At 39.7% G+C, this 23,323-nt stretch overlaps 1 protein-coding gene across 4 annotated transcripts in view; it reads right to left on the bottom strand.

Annotated features, from left to right (window-relative positions):
• PALLD (palladin, cytoskeletal associated protein) overlaps positions 1-23,323 on the bottom strand; it is a 205,843-nt gene that overhangs the window by 13,759 nt on the left and 168,761 nt on the right. For all 4 annotated transcript variants that reach the window (XM_064449749.1, XM_064449747.1, XM_064449750.1 and 1 more), the window contains 4 exons: positions 11,940-12,075; positions 9,523-9,624; positions 7,153-7,374; positions 1,935-2,084 (listed from right to left, as the gene is read on the bottom strand). In XM_064449749.1, the coding sequence (XP_064305819.1) occupies positions 1,935-2,084; positions 7,153-7,374; positions 9,523-9,624; positions 11,940-12,075 (610 nt within the window). The remainder of the gene's footprint in view (positions 1-1,934; positions 2,085-7,152; positions 7,375-9,522; positions 9,625-11,939; positions 12,076-23,323) is intronic.

A 23,323-nucleotide genomic window follows, 5' to 3' on the forward strand; every position in this document is an offset into this window, starting at 1 on the left:
TCCATTACAATTGGGGTGGCTATGCCAAAATTATTTCCACTCAGGATGACTTAAAAGAATTGGAATCCCGATCTTTGAGTGTGAAAGGCAAGTACATTAACTCACAGCCCTTCTTTGCCTCCATTGTGCTGTGAAACACACAGTAAAAGCAAGCAAGTAGTGGAAGAGATGAGTGGGTTTGCTTGGGAATTACACTGTGAAGAAAGAACAGAATGGGCTTGGTGCAACAGCCAGATGTTTTGTTTAGGGGAGCCAGAAGAAGATGCTTCTGGTCCTTCTCCAAAGAGGGAGGGGAAAAAAAGCACAGATGCAGTATTACCATTCAACAAAACTGCTTTTTCAATCCCCAAACTAGGAACAATACAAACCCAGCTCATTTTAGTGCAGCTAAAAATCCACTGACAAAGTAGTGTCATCAGTGACCAGAGCTGATAACCTAGGTCACCGTTGTGTCATTGAACGGGAGCGTTACCGAATAACAAATGCCAAAAGCAAGCCCTAAATATCTGGGGCGCGAGTGCAGTGCCCAGACACAGAGGCAGCTTATTCACCAGGTGCTCAAGGTGCTGGATCACGCAGTAATGCCACCTCGGGCAACCCTGTACTGTGTTAACACAAGACGTACAGGAAGACAAACAGGATTTACCTCCTACCTTGAGCACGTATGTATTTATTCATTATTTTTAAACCTGCTGTGAATTTCCGCAGTTTAAATGGTACCAAGTGTTGTAACCCAATGGCCATCTATGTGTCAAAGCTCCCAGCTTGCAGAAGTCCCTTCGCCTTCTGCTATTTCTTTGTTATTTCTTTATTTCTGTTATTTGTATATGTAGAAATAATGGTTAAACCACCTAGATTTAAGCACTGCAGCGTGTAGAATCTAGCCTAAAACTGCTGTTTGTGTGTCGCCTGCGTGCACAGTCCAGCCCAGGCACTCACAAGCACGCTGCAGTGCGAGCAGGACTGACAAAGAGCGAGGCAAAAATGGCAGTGTCGCGCTAAGTAACCTAGCAACGTTCATAACAGAGCACAACACTCCTGTTTAGATTAAACTCTGTCTCAGTGATACAGTTTGTGATTTTACAGTGTGATTCTGCTTGCAGGCCTCGTCTTGGCAAGATATTTGGTGCTACAGAAGAAAATAATTCATTATATCCCACAAGTTATGTTACTGCTGCCTTGGTTTCTCACGTGCAAATCTTTCCCCTCAAGTTGCTGGGCTGTAGGAAAAGCGGCTTGGAAAAATTACTTCAACAGGCTGCATGAACTGTGAGCTTAGCTGGGTCGTACGCACTCGTGGGTTTCTGTTGCACACCTCAGCTCCTGCACTGGGTCTGCGACGAACAAATAATATTACAAAACCAGTCACGCTCTGCGTTTCAGAAAAACTTTGTTTAAGACTTGGGGATCAGCACAGGAGACCTCCCCCCTGCATTATGAGCGCTGGAGTTTTTTGCCTCACAGAATTGCAATCACAGCCTAACGTAAACACAGTGAGGTGTGATACATTCCTACTCATTTCAAAAAGTTGGCCTCAGTCAGTGAGGAGCGTCAACACAAAAATTAAGTTGCTGGATTGGGTGGCTTCTGCTGGTAAACTGGATTTTTTTTCCTCCCTTTAGAGTACGCTTGCTATCCGTGCTGGGTTAGGATATTGAGATGTTATCAGCTGAAACAAATGGGGAAAAGTGATTAAAAAATACCACCCCTCCCCTCTGAATCCTCAAACCACAGGAAAAAAAAAACCTGCTGTTGAGTTGCTAATCTCTTGGAGATAGAAAGGTCCCACCCTACTGATGCAAGATGAAAACAGAAATCTAACTTACATACTTTATGGTGACTTCATCATTTAATTAAATCATGCATACGTAAGATGAGATAGTTTTCTCAAGATTTATGTCCAGAAGCACTTTTGGAGCCAAACCTTCATTTACCTGTGGGTTAGCAGCCATAATAGTGTAATTCCCGTCGTCATCCAGGGTGGAGGCTGCAGTATGCAGTGAGCAAGTTCCATCAGGTTCTCTTTGAATTCGGTAGTGATCACTTCGTTTAGAAATTTGCTTCCCATCTTTAAACCAATAAATCTGCAGGAAAAAAAACAAGGTGCGGCCAATAAGAGGTGGGTGCGCATTGTCATCGTTTCTCAATTAATAGCGCTAATGAATCGTAACTGCTGAAAACTCTCTGGTAAGCATTAAAAGAAAACCCGTTTGGTCAATAAGTGAAAGTGCAGAACCACACTCCACGAACCGCTTGCACTGAAAGACAAGTTACGGATTAACAATCAAAGAGAAAGGCGGCAGCGTGAACATTTACCGAAGAAATTTACAGGTGCGTAAGGGCTGTACCCGTCTCGAGGGCAGAACAGCAGCTGAACGCTTCAAGAGCTGACAATAAGTGACATTATAGAGAAAAGTCCCGTTTCAGAGAAGATTAATAATTTTCAATTTTTATTTCACTTGAATCTGAAGAAGTTGGAGAAAGAACGCTGTCGCTCTTGTTTCAGAAAATAAAAACATAGACCAAGGTAATCGTAGGAATAATTAGTTCAGCGATGAACAAAACAGAAGTAACGCTCTCACTGTTGAAACCCCAGTTCTTGTCTCCTACCCATTGCGCTGCCTGGACCGCCCCAAGAAGCCGAAGGGGGCTGAGCCGCCGGCGCTGGCAGCGAGCAGCTCGGTGTGTGGCCGGGCCAGCTCAGCCGAACGGCACGGCTGAGACCCACAGTGTCACCCCGACGTGACAGACGCCTTCAGAAATGGACGGCTTTACAAAGTAAGAGGAAATACTTCAAAGCGAGTCAGCACACAGATAGCCTTTAATGATGGTGCGCCAACACCGGCGTAGTTCCAAGTTGTACAGAACAGTTAAATTATCTGTCAAACAGAGGTCTCTTCCATTACTTTTGATACACAATTTTATTCTCTGGCTGACCCGAGATCTACTTTCAGTGAGCCAAAAAAAATGATGTATGCAGAATAATATCTTATAGTAATCCATAAGTTACACAAAAAACCATGTATGTGTTTTTAGTGCCTCAAACTTGAGCCGCAAAAGAATTCAAATATTTTGACCCAGCTTTGGGATTTTTTTGCTATCTTTTAAAAATAATGTAAAACCCCAAACTGAAATCTGCTGGAATTAAAACAAAACAAAACAAACAAACAAACAAACAAAAAGCCCCCACAAAAACCCAAACGAAGAAAAGCCAAAACCACCAAACCCCAAACCGTGGTGTACACATGAAAACGCACATAGGAATATGTGAAAAATTTTACCCTAGGGAAGCTGCAGTCAGCTCCCCAGACCAACATTTGAGTAGAACAGTATTTACTTGTCCTTTCTGAGGTATGCATTACTCCGTAAGGTCAGCGGTGTTCAGCATTTCTTAAGTCACTTGTGCAGGTACCGACACAATTTTTATGAGGTTGACCCTTGCAAAGTAGAGCAAATATATTCATCCCAGTCACGTGACTGCTGGGGCTATTTAGTGTGAGGAAAACACACACAGCTTCCTCAGTCTAGTTCCTGAAGTGGGAATTGAGGTCTGACGGTGAGGAAAGGGTGCTGGCTCTCCAGTAAGAATGAAGTGACAAAGCAAATCACAATTCCCGGGTTTAATGTGCCGCCTTCGTCATACATGCCCATGTTTCAAGGCTCCAAATAAATTCACTTGGGGGGAAAGTTAAGGATATACTTTTAAGTTTCACAAAAAGACAATGGAGAACATTTTGGAGGGAACGGTTAGAAATTTCCCTTAAAAATTAATTACCATGTATGGTTTTTATATTAACAAGCATTATGCGTAACTAGAAATGATTTCATTTCCTCAATAGCTGGTTATACTTGTTTCCCGTTTTGTCTGTCAGCAGCCTTGCAGAGACTCTGTGGTGCTAACAAAAGATTTAGTCATGTCTTCTCATCTGCTGACAGAGCACTTACTGGAGATGCAGAAGATATTTGATCACTTACACACACATGCTAATGGATGCTGGTAACAACATAGATGCAAAAAATGAGTTTTAACTTGCACGCTTTACATGTGTCGTAACGTTGCTTGGAAATCGGCTGCATTAAGTAGTAATTATTTAATAACAATGAACTTATCAGAAATATCAGGAGACATGCCAGGAATTATTACAAGGCAACACATGCAAATATTGACTGAACCAGCTAGCCAAACACCATGCGTGTGTTGCCCAATACTCATTTCCACTAAGTATAAAAGCGTTAGCACCACTGGGTTTTACTTATGAGTAAATTCTTAATGTTACCTTTATCTGACATGGAGCTAATAAGTAAAACAGTACCACTGCTGGAAACAACGGCCCTTGCAGGGAAGCATTTTCTTGCTAGGATACCTCTTCATAAATGTACCATTAAGCTACGCAAGCACCGAACGCTGCATCTGGATTTCTTTTGTTTGTACCACGTTTTCAGAAACCTATGTGTGATGACTAGGAATCGAACGGAATACACAGTACAGAAGGGGTTTTGATCTTGGGCGGCACGGGCATTTCTAATCACTAGGAATTATATTCAGCCAGTATGAGCTTTACGCAACAGTCACGTCTCAATTATCCGTTTGTACGGCATTGTCCTAATTCTGAAGGGAAATATCTCTTAAAAAGAAGTATTCCACAATCCCTCTTGAATCACTACAGGTTCTCATTTTAATGAGAAAATAGTTTCATATTACACTGAAGGTTATAACACAAGTAGACTCAGATTTAAAAAGTCCTATTTATGAAGACAGAATTTGCACATCAGTATTCAATTTACATGGCATGTTCAGGGGAAAAAATAATCAAGCCAATAACCCCGCTTAGAAAAATCCCTTGTAATGAATGCCAGATTTTAGAAACACTACAGCCCTTCCCAAAGCCATTCCTTGGCAGAGCTGACAGAAGACTTAGAAGGGAGGAGCTTCAAGTTAGTAAATTATTTCCAGCTTTTCATTTGCCAAAGTAAAGAATTTATTCAGGGGCAACACTTCCAGCTTCAGCAAACGACAGCAGAGGGACAGCCGTCAGCCATCGAGCAGGTCAAAATCGCTGTCTCGGCTTGCTCTGGCAGGTGAGGGGAAGATACAGCCTTGGACATTTGCAAAGCCCAGCTAACAAGTAGCCATCCAACAGGACTGAAATTGGTTCCATCCCAAGCAACTTAACAAATCGCACAAAGCATCTGCAAGTGAATGGAATAAAGGGTCATAGCCCCAGGTGCAGGAGCCAATCACTGCTTAATGTGCGTGCTTTGACGCTGCATAAAACCAGAACACCGTATCGGAATCAGAGTGCACTCACATCAGATACTCCTTTACAGAGCCACGCTTTAGGGGATGCAATAACAATGTGGTTTCTTGGCTGTGCAACCCCTAACACCAAAACGAGGAGAGTGAGGGAAAGGAGACATCCTCTTTCATCTGTCCTAAATCAGATTAAGATGACCGTGAAACTACACCTTAATTGAAAACTGAAAATGAGGGAATGGCTGAATTGACTAAGGCTGACTCATTACAGGTGATCCAGCAACTTAGTCATGAGCCTCAGGCAAAGAGAGTATCTCTCCAGGACACTGCACCTCTAACACCAACGAACCCATTTGTCTTCCACCCTTATTCAGCACAACAGACTCTTCTGTGCGGTCATCTCCAAAGGAATGCTGGACATCAAAGGTTTGGTTTCAGCCAGGCTGGGCTAATCTTCTCAGTGTGCGTCTTCAGCTTGAAGCAGGAGTGCTTTTTGACATGACTATAGTGATCAGCCCCACTTACTTTGCAGTGGTTCACATCGTGTTGTGGTCTTGGAGCACAGAATTGGATTCCTTTCAGATGAAACTAAGCCAGAAAATGTGCTCCAAGAACACATCTAATGTGCTGCATCTGCTCCGGTCTGCGGGACGAGATCAGAGCTAGCCTGAAGTAAAACCTCCTGAAATGCATGCAGGGATGATGTCTCATTCCACAGATTTGCTTCTTCTGGTCTGCACTACTCGCTAATGTAGACATAGCTCTAGTTCTCTGTTGCTCCTTCTTTGCTACCTGACAAAGTCCGTTTTTCCTTCTTACATTCTGTGCACTATCATACACGTGTATCACTGGACATGTAATGGCATTTGCATTTATCTCTGTTCAAAATCCTAAATACCTGTAAAGCTTACGCTAGATGAGAGATATGGATGTGGCTGCTTCTGTGAAGATCTTATCTAAGAGACAAGGCAGCTTTGAACTTGCCTAAGAAGAAAAGAGCCCCTGTCCACAAGAGGTCACTGTAAGAGCTGCAAGGACCTCACGGGGAAGATACTGGTTTTGGCAAGGAAGTTGAAGACACTCCTGCTGTTTGCCTGCTGCATAATGAGTCAGTTGATTGCCAAGCAATTTTTTTCAACGGTTAAACACAACCTACCGAAGGAAGGCATTCTTCCAGACTACTGACATCACGCAACCGGTACTTTTACATTTGCTAAAAGGAAACACTTCCCAAGCCCAACCCTCCCTCAGACGCTCATCATTAAAACCTCAACCATCATGTCTCATCTTGCTGTTGGGATATGTGGGAGCTTATGGTATTTTATTATGCCTTCCTCTAACTTTCAATAAAATTTAGTCTTGTTAGGGTGTATGTGGAGTATGAACTCTGCAACGCTGAAGAATGCAGAAATACCACGCTGGCTCCTGAACCAGAAGCAACGTATTTTTGCATTAGCATGTTGCTGTGTCTGAGCTAATGACCCATGTTGACCTGATGAGGTTGCTTTTGGGACTACTGTGCCAGCTCACATGGGGTTTTCGAGCATTGCACTGCATTCTGTGGCACAGATGTACCCTGAAGGTAACCTTGAAAATGACGGAGGTATTACTTCTAGGTAAAATAACTGAGATGAAGTCTCAGGAGGGAGTAACTAAGAGCGGAAACCTCGCGGTAGGATTTTTGCATAGTATAAATCTAAATAATTACAGTGATGTGAAAAGAGATTTGACAGTTTATACCAGCTAGGAGTCTTTCTTGTCAAGAGAGAATGTCTGCTGTTCCTGTACAGCCCATAGGGTCCAGGGGCTGACTGTTGGTAAGGCATTACCAATATTGGTAAGGTACCAATACAGAATTCTTCAGAATGTTTCTAGAAACATTCACGTTCTTTTCTTACCTTTGGCTTTGGATTTCCTGCCACTCTGCATGTGAATGTGACTGGCATTCCCTCAAAGATTTTGTAATGCTTCAGCTTTATCTCAAAATATGGTGACATGCTGTTATCAGTAGGTTCATCTCCATGTTGCACCTCATCATCTGATTCTTCCACAGGAGATCTCTCCAGCCTGTATTCAATTTCACTGATCAATCTTTGCTCAAAGCTGGAGACTTTATATTCCTGTCAAACAAGAAAAGAACATGTTACTGTCCAGCTTCAACAGAGTGCTCAGCAAGATGTGTTCCTAATGGTTTTGGGTTTTTTTGGTTTGGTTTTTTTTTTTTTATTCTACTGATCCTTGACAATCCGTTAAGGTTTTACATATAAAAGGAAACTGTATCTTGTTGAAGAAAAACACTATAATCCATGCCTCCAATAAATTCCCTAAGAAACAATGAAGACATCTGGTATGAGGCAAAAATTGTATTTCATGTTATCTTAAGGTCTAATTTATAAGAGGAAGGAAAGTCATTGGTTGCTTTCTTTCCATTTTTTAAAAAAGCCTATAAGAACAAAAGTATTCTGAAGCAGTTCATAAAGACCAAAGAAACACACTAATATTTCCTTGAGGGTACAGGCAGATTTAGGCTGGGTTTTGTTTCCAGATGGCCAGAAGACCATATGGTTCACATCTGCTATTTGCATAGAACTGTACCAGAGGCTGCACCAGATGGCTAAAATGATTTTGTTTACAGTTGCCTGTAAAACTGGGGGGGGGGGAAGAAAAAAAAGAAAATGGCAACACTGGCAGTCCATGATAGTTGCTTCCCTTTACTCCTGTTGCCATGGTCCCCTTTGTCTGGCCTTAAAAACAAAATTTGTCATAAAAGTATTGAAGATACAGAAAGAAGAGTAAAAAGTTCATCCAGTGTAAAACACTACTGCTGGTTTAAATTTGCTATTCAGATACTAGGAAACATTACTGTGGCATACGCAGTTATTTACTTTCTTGAGCTGTTCACTTGGTCTACATTGCAGTACAAAAGTCCTACTTTGAATCTCAGTGATAACAAAAATAATGCCAGAATGTAAGAAAGCTCAGAAGCAGGAGAGAAAAAAAAAAATCAAATCTTTATTTGCCAACGCTCTTCTTAGTCAGCAGAAATTGAGGCACTCTTTCAAATGACCTTTGGCCATTGTCTCTGACCCTTATTTTATTTAAGATAGAACAGACATCTTGTACGAAGCCTCCTTTCAGATGCCCATCGTCTGTCATTGCCTCTGGCCTGAAAATGACACGTAGTCTTTCTACTGACTGGTTACAGAACTAATCATAACCCTCAATAACGGTAAAAAAAAGGAAGAAGAGAGAAATACCTTTGCAAACTGCAGAGATATTTTTAAATTTCTTTGTTCGCTGAAAGTTTATCATAAAAGTAAACCATGAAGTACACATGGTATATATAAAGAGCAGCTGATTTGGATGCAAGGCAGTTAGGATCGGTGTATGTTAACATTACGGCAGAAGGATGCTGGAGCACGCCATAACTGCGGTTAAGCTGCCGGCACTCAGACAACTGGGCTTATAGGACAACTTTAACACCTTGAAGGGAGTGCAGCCAAAATCTCACCAGTTATCAATGCTAGGTGACCTCTTGTTATTAACCAAGAATAGCAGAAGGGAAAGGGCAAAGATGACAGAGAAGAAGAAAAAAAAAAAAACAGTGGACAAAAAAGCAAGCCAGGAAAAAGGTGAAAACATTAACCTTTTGAATATCCACAGGAGTGACTACAGAAGCACCAACAGAGCGAGCTTCCTGCAAAGGTAGAAAAAAAGATCAAGAAGCAGAAAGAAGATCAAGAGGCATCCATGGCAGTTTCTCAGAGTTTTTAATCAGGAGAACGTACTTTATGTGGTAACATAAGCAAACGATAGCGACACATTTCCGAATAGCAACTCTGGCATCTGAACAATGGAGAACGTGTACCTGGCCTTTCAAGCGGACTTTATGTTGTGTTTTTGGTCTGCATCCAAAAAGTGCAGATTACACACATAAAGAGAACGTGGTTTCAAGATAGTAAATGTATTTTTGCCTTGAGAGACTTAGAGGTCAGGATAGAATAGGATAAATGGAAGAGTTTAGAGCAGAGAGCAGACATATGAGAACTTTCAACCTTATTCAGTATGGAAAAAACGAGCAACAGGCATGTGATCCTCCAGTTTACTTCACTGATACGTAACATATGACTTCTGTAATGAAAACCGTCCTATCCTGTGCATATTTATTGTCTTATCTAGGACTTTTTTTAAGACAATCACAGCCTGTAAAAAAGAAACATTGAAAGAAATTTTTTGTTTTCCTATGAAATGGTAGAGTTATGTGGCACCTGTATAACAGGCTCCTCTTCTGGTTCCTGTATGTTGAAGACAGTTGCAGCACTGTCTGCTCCCAGCAATCGACGAGCCATTTTCTCCTCATATGTTAATCTCTGAGCAAAAAAATAAAGGGGTGGGATAAGGGGGAGGGAAAAGAAGGTTGAAAATTTCTTATTTCTCCTTAAAAACTACAGGGCTGTTAGTAAGCAATGCTTTAAATAATGTTAATAAAATAAAGCAGCAGTATGGTTCTAACAAATTTTCTGCTACAGTTTGTAATGCATTTTTTTGGCATTACAAGTGGCTCTTGTGGCTTAAGCAACCCTTGCCCTGACTCTGCCATTTGTTTCCATCCTCTTGCCAGGAACTTGGGCAGGAATGAGCAATTAGAACTGCTTAAATCAGCATGGCCATCAAAAAAGTGCATGTCAAATCATCCCAAATCTTACTCCTTGTCGTTCTGCTCAATTTTTACATTAGAACCATACAGCAGAAAACTCTGCCAAAAAGGCTAAGGAGATACTACTCTACTCAATTATTTTGTCAAAAATATGACAGCCCTTATAGAAAAATATATTCTGTAAGGATTTTTTATTTATATTTCTTCTTACCTGTTAGGAAATTAAAGAGGCAGCTTATAAAAGACAATTTACACTCTGAAGGTAAAGCAAGTTAAAAGAAAACCTTAAGCGTACAACTCATTTCATCGTTGTTTTTCCTTCTACAATCAGTAACACTTTTCAGATGCTTAGCCACTTCCTAACAAATCAACATTGCAAAAAAATGCCAGTGAATGAAAGGCAAAGTCATTACATGGTGAAATGCTTCATTTAAACAGAAAAATGAAAGAATGGAAATTGAAAAACATTATGTCTACCTAATGCTTCCATTTTTAAAAAAAGCTCACTTCAGTTTTTAAAAGATGCCATATTGTAGCTGAAACAGCAGGCTGAGACTCATGAAAACTAGGTACCACTCTTGGCTTGCTTACAAATGTCTAAGCAAGTCATGAACTTCTCTTCACTTCAGTTTCTCCTGTGATCACTCCAACTGCCCACAGCCATGATTACACAAACAGAATCACCCAAGACAGGAATCTGCAAGGCAAAAGCCTCATGGCAAGCACAAAAACAGAGTTTACTTGGTTCAAGCTCCCACATCATCTGATCACAGTTTGTTGGGTTTGTTGTTTAGGGGAGAGCTTATGCTTTCCTATCCTTGGGCCATGTGGGTTTTCTCAGGACATTCCATTCATTTGTCCAGGCCAAACATCTCTCTCATTTTCCAAAATAGGCATTGACAATCAAGCTCAGCCCACCTCCTTTGAAAAAAGTGGGAACTTCTACTATGAGAGTGCTTCTGCTTAACTGTTACAGAAAATTGCCGAGCCCTGTGCAGTCAATGGAGAAAGGTAAGTACAGCAGCACTAGTCGCTCTGAACATTTTCCCTACTTCACTCCATTGACCTTATTAAGAACCAGAATCTGGCAGCTGTAGTGTCTGACTCAATAGGCTGTCTTGAACTACAACTCCAGAGTCCGTATCTCAGACACAGTAGGAAGCATAGCAAACTTCTGAGCATTGTCCCGAGAAACGAAAGCACGCTACCTTTCAGTGGCACAAAGGCATCCCAAGGCATTCAGATGCTTTGGAAAACATGTCATTGACAAAGCAGGGGTGACAGTCTACATTTAAAAAATTACTTTCCTGTTTCAAAAACATTTAGATCAATGCCTTAATAACTGTAATCGAGCCTTACGAGAGTTGCTTCTCATCCACTCTGAGCAGGAAGAATTTGGTATTTTATCTTTTCTGCATACCTTAAAATGCACAAAAACTAAGGGAGAACTTTTTGGCTGCACATATCAGTTGTTTGAAATACTTGCCCATTTTCACCTCGTTTCTTGACTCCTCAAGCAGATTGTTAACTCTTCACAAAGTCTGTAAGTTAGTACTATCAGTAGTTCTTTATTCTATTGGTCAAAAAGATCCAACAACTGCGAGCTCTAATGACACCTGATTCCTAATGGGTCCTTTCTCATGATGAACTGCCTTGTCCCCCTCGGATGTCCACTTACCACCTACTCTTTTCCCATCTTGTCCAACAGCTGGGCAAAAGGTAGAATGAGCCTGGACTGATCAAGAGCTATACATATGTTTATTGGCCCTTGATGTTCAGACTGTGCAGGCTTCTTATGCAAATTCATCACCTTTGAGACCTCCATTGCTTTGTTAAGTCCAAGTTGTCTAACAGAAGAAGGAATGATAGGCCAAAACGTACACTATAATTCCTTATGGATATGCAACTAAAAATAATAAATACATAAAATATAAGAATAATCTACAAAAATTATTTTATATGCAGCATGTCTGAGAAACTACCCATGATTCCCACTCCCATTCCCCAGGGTATTTTATGTTTTTATACCGGTTGCCCATTGTTCAAAAGGTCTTCCTTGAAGCGAAGTTTTCTTTCCAGATCCTGAATTACAGCATCTTTTGACCCTTGAATCTCTTCATCTGATGCTATCCTAGCAGTTCTGCCTGTTTTCTTGGGAAATCCCCTGCAAAACAGTACAGGAAAATTCATGAGCTTTCCTGAAACCATTGGTATTTAGGAATTTATCTGGAATCACTGCTATTAATAAAGAAAATGACATTGTGTCTTTGAACTTAGAGGTCTGGCACCTTATTACTATGTTGTCCCTTCTAACTCACATCACTGATTAAATGGTTAGTTTAAGGACAACGTTGAAACTATGCTTTATTTGTGCATTAGTTGAATTAGGGCTCTGGATTTTGTAGCAGTGGCTGTAAACACCATACACTTAAAGAGGAAAGTGATGAGCAATGGCAATAAAGTGAGAAGAGACATGAAAGAGAAAGCATGACTAGATAAGTGGGAATGGAAGATAAACCAGGTTCCTATGAGGTACCAGATGGATAAAGATCAGAAAGATGTAAGACAAGGTAGTTAATTATTAGTTTCCTACATTATTTATTAACTAATTCTGTGTTACAGCTTTTTAATGCACAATGCATAATTTCATGTTTATCCTTCATATCTCTGTGAACACATACCCGTAAGGCAACAAGGAAACGTGGTTTCTGAAAGAAGAGCCATTCACAGAGTCTAGGTTACACTGCTAAAAAGAACTATCATCCCTGTAAAGCAGTTTTCAGCAGCCGGGTTTCGCAGTTTGCGTTCATAGGGCTAAGCTATTCCTCATACCAGTCTACAAGTTATGATTGCACTTTCAGAACATCTCGCTCCTGTTTTCTGGAATGGCACAGGAATTTTTTTTTTCCAATCTGCACTAATATTTAACACTTTTCAGAAATATTATGATGGCTGTGTTGCTGGAAACGCCCAGCAATGGTGGTTTCTACTGGAGATCATCTGCTCTTACACAGTTGTGAAGAAATCAACATTGCTATCAGTATTTGAGATTTGTAGCACACCCCACTTCTCCAGTGAAGTCACACATTACCATTTAAAACATTGATAGTGATAAACAGGGCTCGGTCCATTACATGAGAATGACTTATGCAAAATATGGAATTGAATCAGGTAAATTGCCAAACTCACAGATGACACAGATGGAAAAAAAATCAGACCAGCGTGTAAGGAGTAAACTTCTTTCCAATACACAACTTAATAATTTAATTACCAGCACCAAAATGTTAAACAAGGATCATACAGAGATAACAGATTTTGTTGGATATTGTTTGGTACTATGTTTCTATAACACAGAGAAAACTCATTCTTCATTAAGTGTTTTCAATGGTAATTTTTAGCATTAGTTAAAATGAAACAATACACATATGCTGTCCAAAGCCAAAAAGGAATTAAGTGAATAGATGGAGAAGACAATAATTGGAAACACTTCTGACTAAATTCCTAAAACATTTCATACTCTGTTACTGAAAGTAAATTTAAAATGGGAAAATGATGAAGTTCCTGTAAAAAGAACTGCATTTTCATATTAAATCACAGCAGAAGAGCAGACATTTGCCTAACGTCACCAAGAGCCAGAGAGCAACACCCCTCACCCTAGAAATACTCAGCCATTAGCTGGAGACCTTCTCAGTCATGAGGCAGAATAATTCCCATAGCATTTGGCTGGGGGTGTTTGCAGTCATAAGTAACAAACAAAGTCTTCTCCACTCTGTTTTGGGGAAGAAGTCAGGAAAATTATCCCATTTACAAGGAGGCAAGAGAAAGCTAAGAGGGAGGGGTAGGGTCTCTTCAAGAAAGAGATGCTTCAATAACTCAAGAAACTTGGGGAGAGTAAATGTAAAGGAAGATACAGAAGGAAGATGGGCAGGAGAAGTTGGGAAGAGGGGATCAGAAGGTAATGTCCCTCAGGAAGGCTGGACCAACTGCTGAAAGGCTAGTGGAAAGGTGGCATCTGTCTCTCCTCAGTCTTTCCCTTCACCTTCCGGCCTCTTACCCCACCCAGTCCAGCACCCCCCTGGAACTGAGTTTTATCACTTTTTGGATAAGGACACACACCCCCAAAAACCATACAGCCAACGCAGCAAATTTCAAATTTGGCTTCACTTTGCAGAAGCCCTGTACCAGCTTTTAATGGAGACATGTACCCTGCCTTGAAAATTTCAAGTGATACATTAAGACATACAGTTTTTACTTCACATTCTTACAATTTTCATACTTGAATGATAAAAATAGTCTTAGCAGAAAAAGGCCTGCTGATGCCTGGCACTCCATAGGCTGTAAAGGTAAAATATACAGTTTACCCAAGAAAGTCAGAAGAGTACATGAAAAGAGGGGGATGGGCTAAGTGCTCTGGAGTGGATTTCAAGTAACAAGTGAAACCATTTTCTGAAGCATTATCAGTTACCTCTGAAAACAAAAACCCCTAAGCAAACACACCCATTTTTAAAAGGGAAAGGAGTACCAGGAGAATTACAAGTCAGTGAGTACAATGTCCATACTAAACATAAGAAAACAATATTACATTCCATTTCAAAGCATTGTGGATAATAAGGAAAAGAATATTGAATCCTAACAAACCTCACAAATTTCTCCCTGTGTCAGGTTGAAGGACATACAGATAGGCAAAAAGAAGTAGCTTCGATACACTTCAGTTTGTGGCTTCTGAATAAGCCTTCAGGAGCTGCAATAAGTTCCCTAGTAAATCAGGGAAACAGAATCTGGCTGAAATTTCTATCCTATGGCTGCATAACAGTATGAAAAAGTTATTCAGAGAGTAGCAATGATTTTTTCTTTTTCTATCAAACTGGAAGAATATAGACCAATGAGGTCTATGTATAGTAAGTTCACTACTTAGTATTTAAACCTTAATGACAGGAATAGCGAAACAAAAAAGCACATTCCTCAAATTGGCTGGTGACACTAAACTTGTAGAGTTCGCAACTCATTGTCAGGTAGCAACTGTCATTTACAATAATCTTCATAACTAGTCTAGAAGTGGACTAATGTTCATGAAACGCTGGAAAAATGTTCAAAGCATGACAGCAATACAAATGGAAAATTAGCACTAACATATTAAGCATCTATCCAGAATCTGTGAGATTAAAACTTGGACAACACCACCATTATTTCAAAAGGAAAAGAAATATAATTCTGGGACACATTAGCCTGAGACTGAAACTTCATTGTTTGCCTTTATTCCTTGCAGTTGGACACTGAATCCAGTTTTACCACTGCACTTCAAGAAAAATACAGCAAATTGGAAAGTTTTAGAACAAGAAAACTGTCAGATGGTATTAAAAGCTTAGCTGTTGTGACAAGCTATGTCTCTCACACACACAAAAATATCTTGTTTATTTAGTCAGGAAATAACGAGAATGAAGATAGAGAGGTAAATCAAACACAAAACATCAGAAACCAGCTGACGTTCGGTCATTCTCCATGTCCACTGAGGATGAAGCAGACAACAACTTGAAGAACAACAGGCCTAGCTTGGACAAAAACAACTCAGAACTCTCCTCTCTCCACCCTCCAACAGTGACGGCTCAACACTGGGACAAGTCACGTAGGGAAGCTAAGGAATTAATTTAATAACAAGGTATGCAAACATTTTAGCAATGGCCTGGGGATCCCTGGTAGCTTTTAATAACAGGAGAGGCAGACTCCCTAACAACCTTCCAGATCTCTGGTTATGTGCCAGAACATCCTGAGCTTTGCACAGTGGGTGTGGAAGTGTCATCCAAGACCTCGTCAAGGCAACTTGCCTGAAAACTAGATTCTCTTCTCTTTACTTACATTCACAAATAAGTACTTAAGTGAGGAAGTAGTTGGTTTAAAAATATAACTATAAAAATGAGTATCAGTCAAAATTCCTTCAAATGCCCTTTAGAAAGGTCTCTCTCTTTCAGAACTATTTTAAATTGGGACAAAAAAAAGAACAGGTGCACGAGGAAATGTAATTCTTCCTGCAAATGCTCTATTTCCAACCTCTCTGTAGAACCTTTCTTTCTTTACATATATACACTTTAAAATATGTACATATATATACACCTGTACATACCCCTACACCAAGTTTTTGCGCTTAAGACACACCTTCTCGAGATGAATTTCAGAATGGCTACAAGGCGATGGCAGCAAATAGAAGGTCCTTGGTAAGTCTATCGTCTGAAAGCACAGATCCGTTCAGCTTGAGATGGTTTACATGTCAAGACAGCCTGGCAGCAAACGTTCTTCAGCTGCTTTTGCAAATATTTTTCAGCATCCATACATGCCCTTATCTGGACGCATTAAGTTCCTGAGATTTGTGTCCTCCTTAGTGACTCACCAGCTTTCTTTTTGCCTCTCCTCAGGGATAATATCAAACAAAACGTTCTGCCAATTCATTTCTGTATTTGTATGTTCAATTTTTGCCTGATGCTATTTTCAGAGTACATCATGAGTACTAAGGTAGCAGGAGATGGCTGGAGAAGGCATATTTCAAGATATTGACACCATTAGTCTCGAGCACACAACCACCATCACAAATATGCAAACAATCAGCCTTTGAGAATCAGACTGAAATCCACATGGATTTTAAGCACCTCTGAAACATGCATCACTTAAGTCACTGACGGACTGAGTACAGACGTAGATAAAAGAACACAAGTCTGAATTCTTTTGGTCAGAAAGGGCGCAAAGAAATTGCCAAAACTCAGTCATCTTAATTCACACAGAGATTTTTGACAGCAAAGATTTTTGCAACCTCGGCCTGGCTCTCCTTAGTTTTGAATATTTGCCCTAACATTTGTTTAGAAAGAAGGCCAAACCAGCAGTACTTTTCATGTTTTAATTACACACAGCTCATGCTGGATGCAATTCCCTCTTTTCCTATGTACCTTTTACAGTGTAAACAAGGGCAACAGGCTGGCTGTTGTTATCCTTCCAAGAACAAATTCCTGTTCGCAGCCAATATGGCTCAGTTTCACAGAAATCCAAACCAATTCTCTGGTACTGAGGTAATGAACAGTAACTTGATTTTTCCTTTAAAAACTAAAGCCTTCCAAAAATACAGCTAATTCCTGCCCATTTAACACATTTCTCACTTACTGTAAGAACAAAGTTACTATAAGCACTGTAACAGGTCACAAACTTTGAAGCTGCAGCTGCATATTAAGATTGTTTTAGTCTGATCTTGCCGTACACACTGTGCAGACCAGGAGTCAGCTCAGTACTGCGATGTTACATGCATCTGAATTAAGGGAACGCCTGAGGCACAGACCTGGCTAAGGATGACTTGCAGTAAATGAAACAAAGGTAACAAAAGTTCAATTATTTCTACCACCCAAGAAAAGGTTATGAAACTGTAGTTGCAAAAAAAATATCATGCCTCAGCATTGGATAGGATCAAGACTGACATGAATTACATATATTTCTGAGCAAGTTTGATCCTTCTTAATGATTAGATAACACAAGAAGACAACTCACCTATAAACTGCATGTCTTCTACCAAAAATTTATTTTTCTAAGGCTTATCTTTAAAAATGCATTATTACTCATTAAAAGAAGAATTGCTACTTTTTCATTCTCCTGTTCAGCTCCTTCCCCACCTGAGCAAGTTATCCCTCTGCCTCATGCTGCACTGGTTACCATAGATACGTAAGTGCCATTTGCTCTACAAAAGATGCCCACATACTTGGTTATCCATTTAAAAACTACTACCTATTTTGTAACTGGTAATCTTATCTGCATTTCTATTTGTCAGCAGCACTATGACAGAACTGACGGTCAAGAAGAAATCACTAAAGCACTGACTGCTCCTGAACGTAGAAAAGGCTGGCACAGTCCTCATAGTCCTGAAATCTTGAGAAGAACAGGTAACTGCCAGAATCATGTGAAGAAAAATCTACACTGGACTGAGAAAAGGTAATATATCCAAAATATTAACCTTTGCTCTACTTGATGAAATGCTACTGGTTAAGGTCTCCACAACTATCAAGCACTGTACCTGGCTTTTACATTCACAGACATTCCTGTGGCATTCAGATCTGCTTAAAATAAGAAAGTTATAAAATTAAGTCCTCTGAAGAAAAAACATCTGCAGACCAAAAAAGCTGCAAAGCCACGCTGCTGACAGCCTCTCTCTCTTTTCAACAGAGAGGTATATGTACTAATTCTCTTTATTTAATTCTTTTAACTTAAGTTCAGTTGCCATCTTAGAACACTCTTAAGCATCTTCAAATACCATTTAGAAAAAGAACTGGATAAAAACATCTTGAAAATTAAGACTTCCAGATGCAATGATTGTGAGGATACAGTAGGTCAGTTATTCTGGCTACTGTCTGTGTGTCTCCATATTAAATCCTCAATCTCTACTTTTGAGCAACTTTGATTAGATCTGGGTCACAACCTGGTTTTTGAAGTTCAAGTGGAACAAACGTGCATTCCTCATGTTTCAAAAAAGCTGATATGGATATGTATTTTATGATAATCACATGCATGTACACAATAAGAAGGTGTTATGCTGTGCAAAAAGAAAGCCCCCAACATGAACTGTTTCTTAGCACAACCAATAAGAAGCGATCTGATATCACAGATAAACCACGCAGGTGTTGGTCTAACAGCCACGAGTAGTATCCAAACCATGGGAAAAGGAGGTACAACACAATAAATCAAGAAACTTTGAACAAAAACTGTCTAATGGACAGGAGCAATAGCTTAAGAAAATTGGGGGTTGGGAATGCATCCAAAACCCAATATTTGCTTAAATTTTTCCGGTTACAGAAATACTTGTCTTCAGATATATTTTCCTGAGATCCAGGGATAACTCCAGGTATGTCTGAATAGGTAGCATACAGAGATGAGGTGAAACCCCTCAGAAGCAAGAAAATACCCTGACCTTTCTCCTCATTTTGATGTTGGAATTCTTAATCAAGATACTTCCTCCTACGTATCACTATTTTCACATCGATCATACTGTACGCAACCTCTGTTTTTTAGAGTTGTGACAGACATAACTTACAGAAATGGGAAAAGTAAATGTCCATCCTACACAGGAGAGCAATACAGTTTACTCTGAAATGAAAGCTGGCATTTGTACTGGGAGGCTGTTGAAAGTTGTAAGATGAAAAGATGGAGAAGCGTAGCTTTTCCGCAGAGTGGTCACCACCATTGCTGACTCAAGGAACATAAGGGTTACTAAAATATTTGCTTCAGTGCTATTTAAGACAGAATTCAATAGACAAAGTCACAGTACACAGCTGCAAGGACAGACCAGCAGCTCTGATTCAAAGGTAAAAAAAGCACGATATCCCTCTGATCTTGCTATTCTCATGATTCCTACAGAATCTCCTTTAAGATTTGGATTTAAGATTCTAGAGATCATTGAAACAGCAGTTAAATTTATTATGTAGAACGATAAAAGCAGCTTATTTAATTATGTTTTACAAGATACTTTAGACAATCCTGTCTTCAAACCAATGTTTTCTTCTCCATTTTCCATTCTTTTCCAGAAAGTAGTAAATCTAGAGTTATGTTCTTTCACCAATTCTGTAGAGTCAGATATTTTTTCTGTTTGTGACTAAGGTAGTATTACTGAAAATATCTACTTTAAGAAAAAAAATCTACTTTAAGGAAAAGTGTCTACTTTAAGAAAATACTGCCACTTTTAAAGTTGCTTTCAGAAGGCTATATGTATAGCTGACAATACCTTTTTTATACTTAGAAAGAGATTCCATTCCTCCAGGTTGGATGACTCCACACCTTTTTGTGGCAGGATTTATATTTTTGTTGTTTAAATATTCACAAAATAGTCACTAAATCCTTCTCTGGGATTAACTTTGCTTTCACAAATGCTCACGTAAACTTACCAATGTATGTGCTCACCTAGAATTTGTAAGGATACTTATTTCTTTTCATACAGATATTATTTGTTTTCTCTGTGAACAGTGAAGACCAGATTCTAGCTTCTACAGATTTAACTGTGGGCAAAACCCACTCAGTTCTATGTTTCTGTCGCATTAACTCTGCTCCCCGCAAGTCTTTTGTAACTGAAAGCTAACATGAGTCCAGCACATCCACCCACCCTAGAGTTTTCTTTAGGTAAAGAAAGAACAGAGATTTTTAAGAACAGTATCCAACAAACTTACTCCAGCCAAGTTTTACCTCAGAAATAACAGACAAGTGTTCATAATTCCCTTAAGTACTTAATTAGCTATGCAGTTCCACCAGTACTTCTCTTTTGTTTAATAACACTAGCTTTGGCAAGACATGAATTTATCAAATCTGCCCCATTAATAAAAAAAAAAAAGGTTATTCCCAAAGCTCGTTCAGCTAACACCATCACAGTCACAGCTTGAAGATGCTGGTCACTACAAAGTGTCTAGAGCTTACTGGAATGATGAGATATATTTTATTCAACTAAATCATTTACCATACAATTGTTGCAAATAAATGCTTAGAATATTTTAAGGTGAATTAGTAGGTACTAATGACACAAAGCCACTTTCCATGTTCCAGATGTCCAGATAAAGTATAATACATTCACAAGTAGCTATTCCCATTGTTCAGGCAAGGCTGTAAGACTACATGTTGTTAAAAAACAAAAAAAACGCCACCCCAAAGAAACAAAAAACCCCAGTGCAACGTTTCTAAATCTATCAACTGGAAAGAATATTCATTTGATCAAACTGGTTTAGATAATGCTGTCACTTCCACAGAGTCTCAGAGTTCAAAACCAAGGAAAATGTCAACCCTAGCTGAAATATTAGCATGGCACTTACTGCTCATGGGCTCACAGGCAGAGTACAGGGATCGAAGAGAGGCACAACACCTCCTCGGATTAATTTCTCTTTTAAGCAGAACAAAGATGACACACACATGGGAAAGGAAATGCCTGAAGAAAACTGATGGAGGGAAGGTCTGGCTCCATAAGGAGAAATGAAGACTCTGTTGGTTTACATACAACCACTGTGTCTTCCATTTTACAGAAAACTTCACCGATACTGCCTTTGGCCATGTCCAAAAATAATTAACTCCACCTGAAATGTTTATTACTTTACCTTTATCTGCTCCTACCACAAAAGAAATCTGAAGAAAATAAGACTGATGCCTACTAAGCACTGATTCCGAGGAGCAGATCTGTAATCATGCTAAGATTTAGTAATGAAAAAATAATTTAAATGTATGAAAAAATGAAACAATTATTCAATAAAATTCCACAGACTTATAAAAATAGTCTGCAGAATTTCTTACTCTGCCAAACAATAGTTTTTGTTACTTAAAAGAGACTCTGACAAGGCTAAACATTTATTGTTTTCATTCAGATATTTGGCTATCAGTGCCACAGTACCCATGCCTGGGAAACAAGAGAGGAAACAACCGTGGTAAAAGGCCATATAGTCAAAATATGAACAGTGAATTACCACCCCTGAAACACACACACAAAAAAGACAAGGCAAGAGAAAGGTGCCATGAAAACATTGAAAGCAGACAGGAAACCTCTTTTAAGAGCATTTTATCTGCTAGAGGCACTTGATATGAAAGTGTTGAAGTATCTAAATGGAATGACAGGCCCAAGGCTACTTCCACTGATGTTAAAATATAATAATAAATCATAAAGTTATTGTCTAAGAGGAAGTTCTACCACTTCAAGCACTGTATTTGGAGTCACTAGTAAAAAATGTACCTCCTTTCCATGAAAGGTATTTCAAACTCTGCTTGGTTTACTTTCAGCAACCCATATCATATTCTCAGTATCACCACTACATGACTGATGAAGAAGCAGATGGCTTGACTAGCAGTTTAGGTGCTAAGCTGAAGCAAAACTGTGAATGTTCCAATTCATTCCTTGCACCCGGTCTGTACGGCACGCTGTCAGGCAATACTATCATCCTTTTCAATCAATGGATCTTGGAGATCATGGAGTACCTGGTGAGACTATAGGCTGAGCTTAGGCAATACTGTGAGTGGCTCAAAAACTACGACGTCTGAGAAAGACAAATGCATTCAAGAAAAAAGGATTTGTGAGGATGGAGCAAAAGACAAGGGGAAAGCAGCAAAAAGTTAAGGTGGGAGAAAAAAAGAACTGAGACTGCAGCGCAAAGCAGACGAGACCAAAAGCAGTGGAGGGGAAGGGAGGCAAGGGGAAGAATTGCTCAGGAGTGGTATGAGAATGATGGGAAACAGAATGATATACTCAACAAGACACACCAGACATTAGTAACCTACACAGTAAATGAAAAAAGAGAGGCTAGGGAAAAACTGGCATCAAAGATACACAACAATAGAATTTTTTTTTGCATCACGCAGAACACTTTTACCATGTTTTAATGTTATAATTCAGATGACAAATGCTCAATGTATATATACACACACACATGTATATATACATCTACATAAATTATACACATATACATTCAGTATGGTTTATATGATCCAGCTCCCATCTGGACTACGTTTCCTGAGGGAATGCAGGCCAAACAGCCAACCACCTCAGCCTCAGCTCAGAGCCTTGAGGCTGCTGCCTTGTCCCAGGAAAACAGACACACCATCATGTGCGCACCCAAACTAGCTGCTGGGCTTGGGGAGATGAGGGGCATGGGGAAGGGGGAAGCATCCTTGCAGAGTTGTCTCTCTGTCTAAAGATTGAAGGCAATGAGGAAGAACACAGCTAATGCCTCAGGTGAGGACATGTGTGCATGAACATAGCATAAGAGGGAAAGAGGGACACAGCAGAGACTCAAGCTGTTGCTGTCACCCTCACAACACACAGAAGGGAACTTGAAAGAGAATCCAGTTCCTATCCAGAACTTTATAGCTGTACTAGAGCCTTTCCTGGAAAATCAGGGGTAATTGCAGGCTTTTGCAGACTGTTCTTACCTGTCAAGCTGTCAGTAAATTAATCGTGCAACTTTCAGCAGTCAGTATCAATAGAGAAATTCAGCCAGTGCAAAGGACACAGTAAGACAGAAAATCACAACTCTTACGAGTGCAAGGGCAAACTGTAATATTTATTCATTTTTCCCCTAAATCTGTTTTATGGCCAGACTCCATAATGAGCCATCTGACAGAAATCAAGATAAAGAAATGCTTTTTAAAGCATATACAGGATTTACTACTTTGATATCTGTCCACTTTCTTCCTTCTCTTCCTTTCCATATCTTGGACTGAAATAACAGAAGTTCCCACCGCAACGGTATGTTGCTGAGCAAGTCACCTAGATACCGTAGATATGTTTAGACAAACTTCTAGACAAAGTTATAAATAAGCCTTGGATACAGCTATTCTCATTTTTGTTCTTCAGCATGTCTCTTTGTTCTCTAAGGATGGAATGAGAGTTTAGTGCCAGTGGAAAGACAAACTGATCTATGATGGGAGCT

Source organism: Phalacrocorax carbo, chromosome 4 (genome assembly GCF_963921805.1).
Source record: "Phalacrocorax carbo chromosome 4, bPhaCar2.1, whole genome shotgun sequence".
NCBI classification, from domain to species: Eukaryota; Metazoa; Chordata; class Aves; order Suliformes; family Phalacrocoracidae; genus Phalacrocorax; species Phalacrocorax carbo.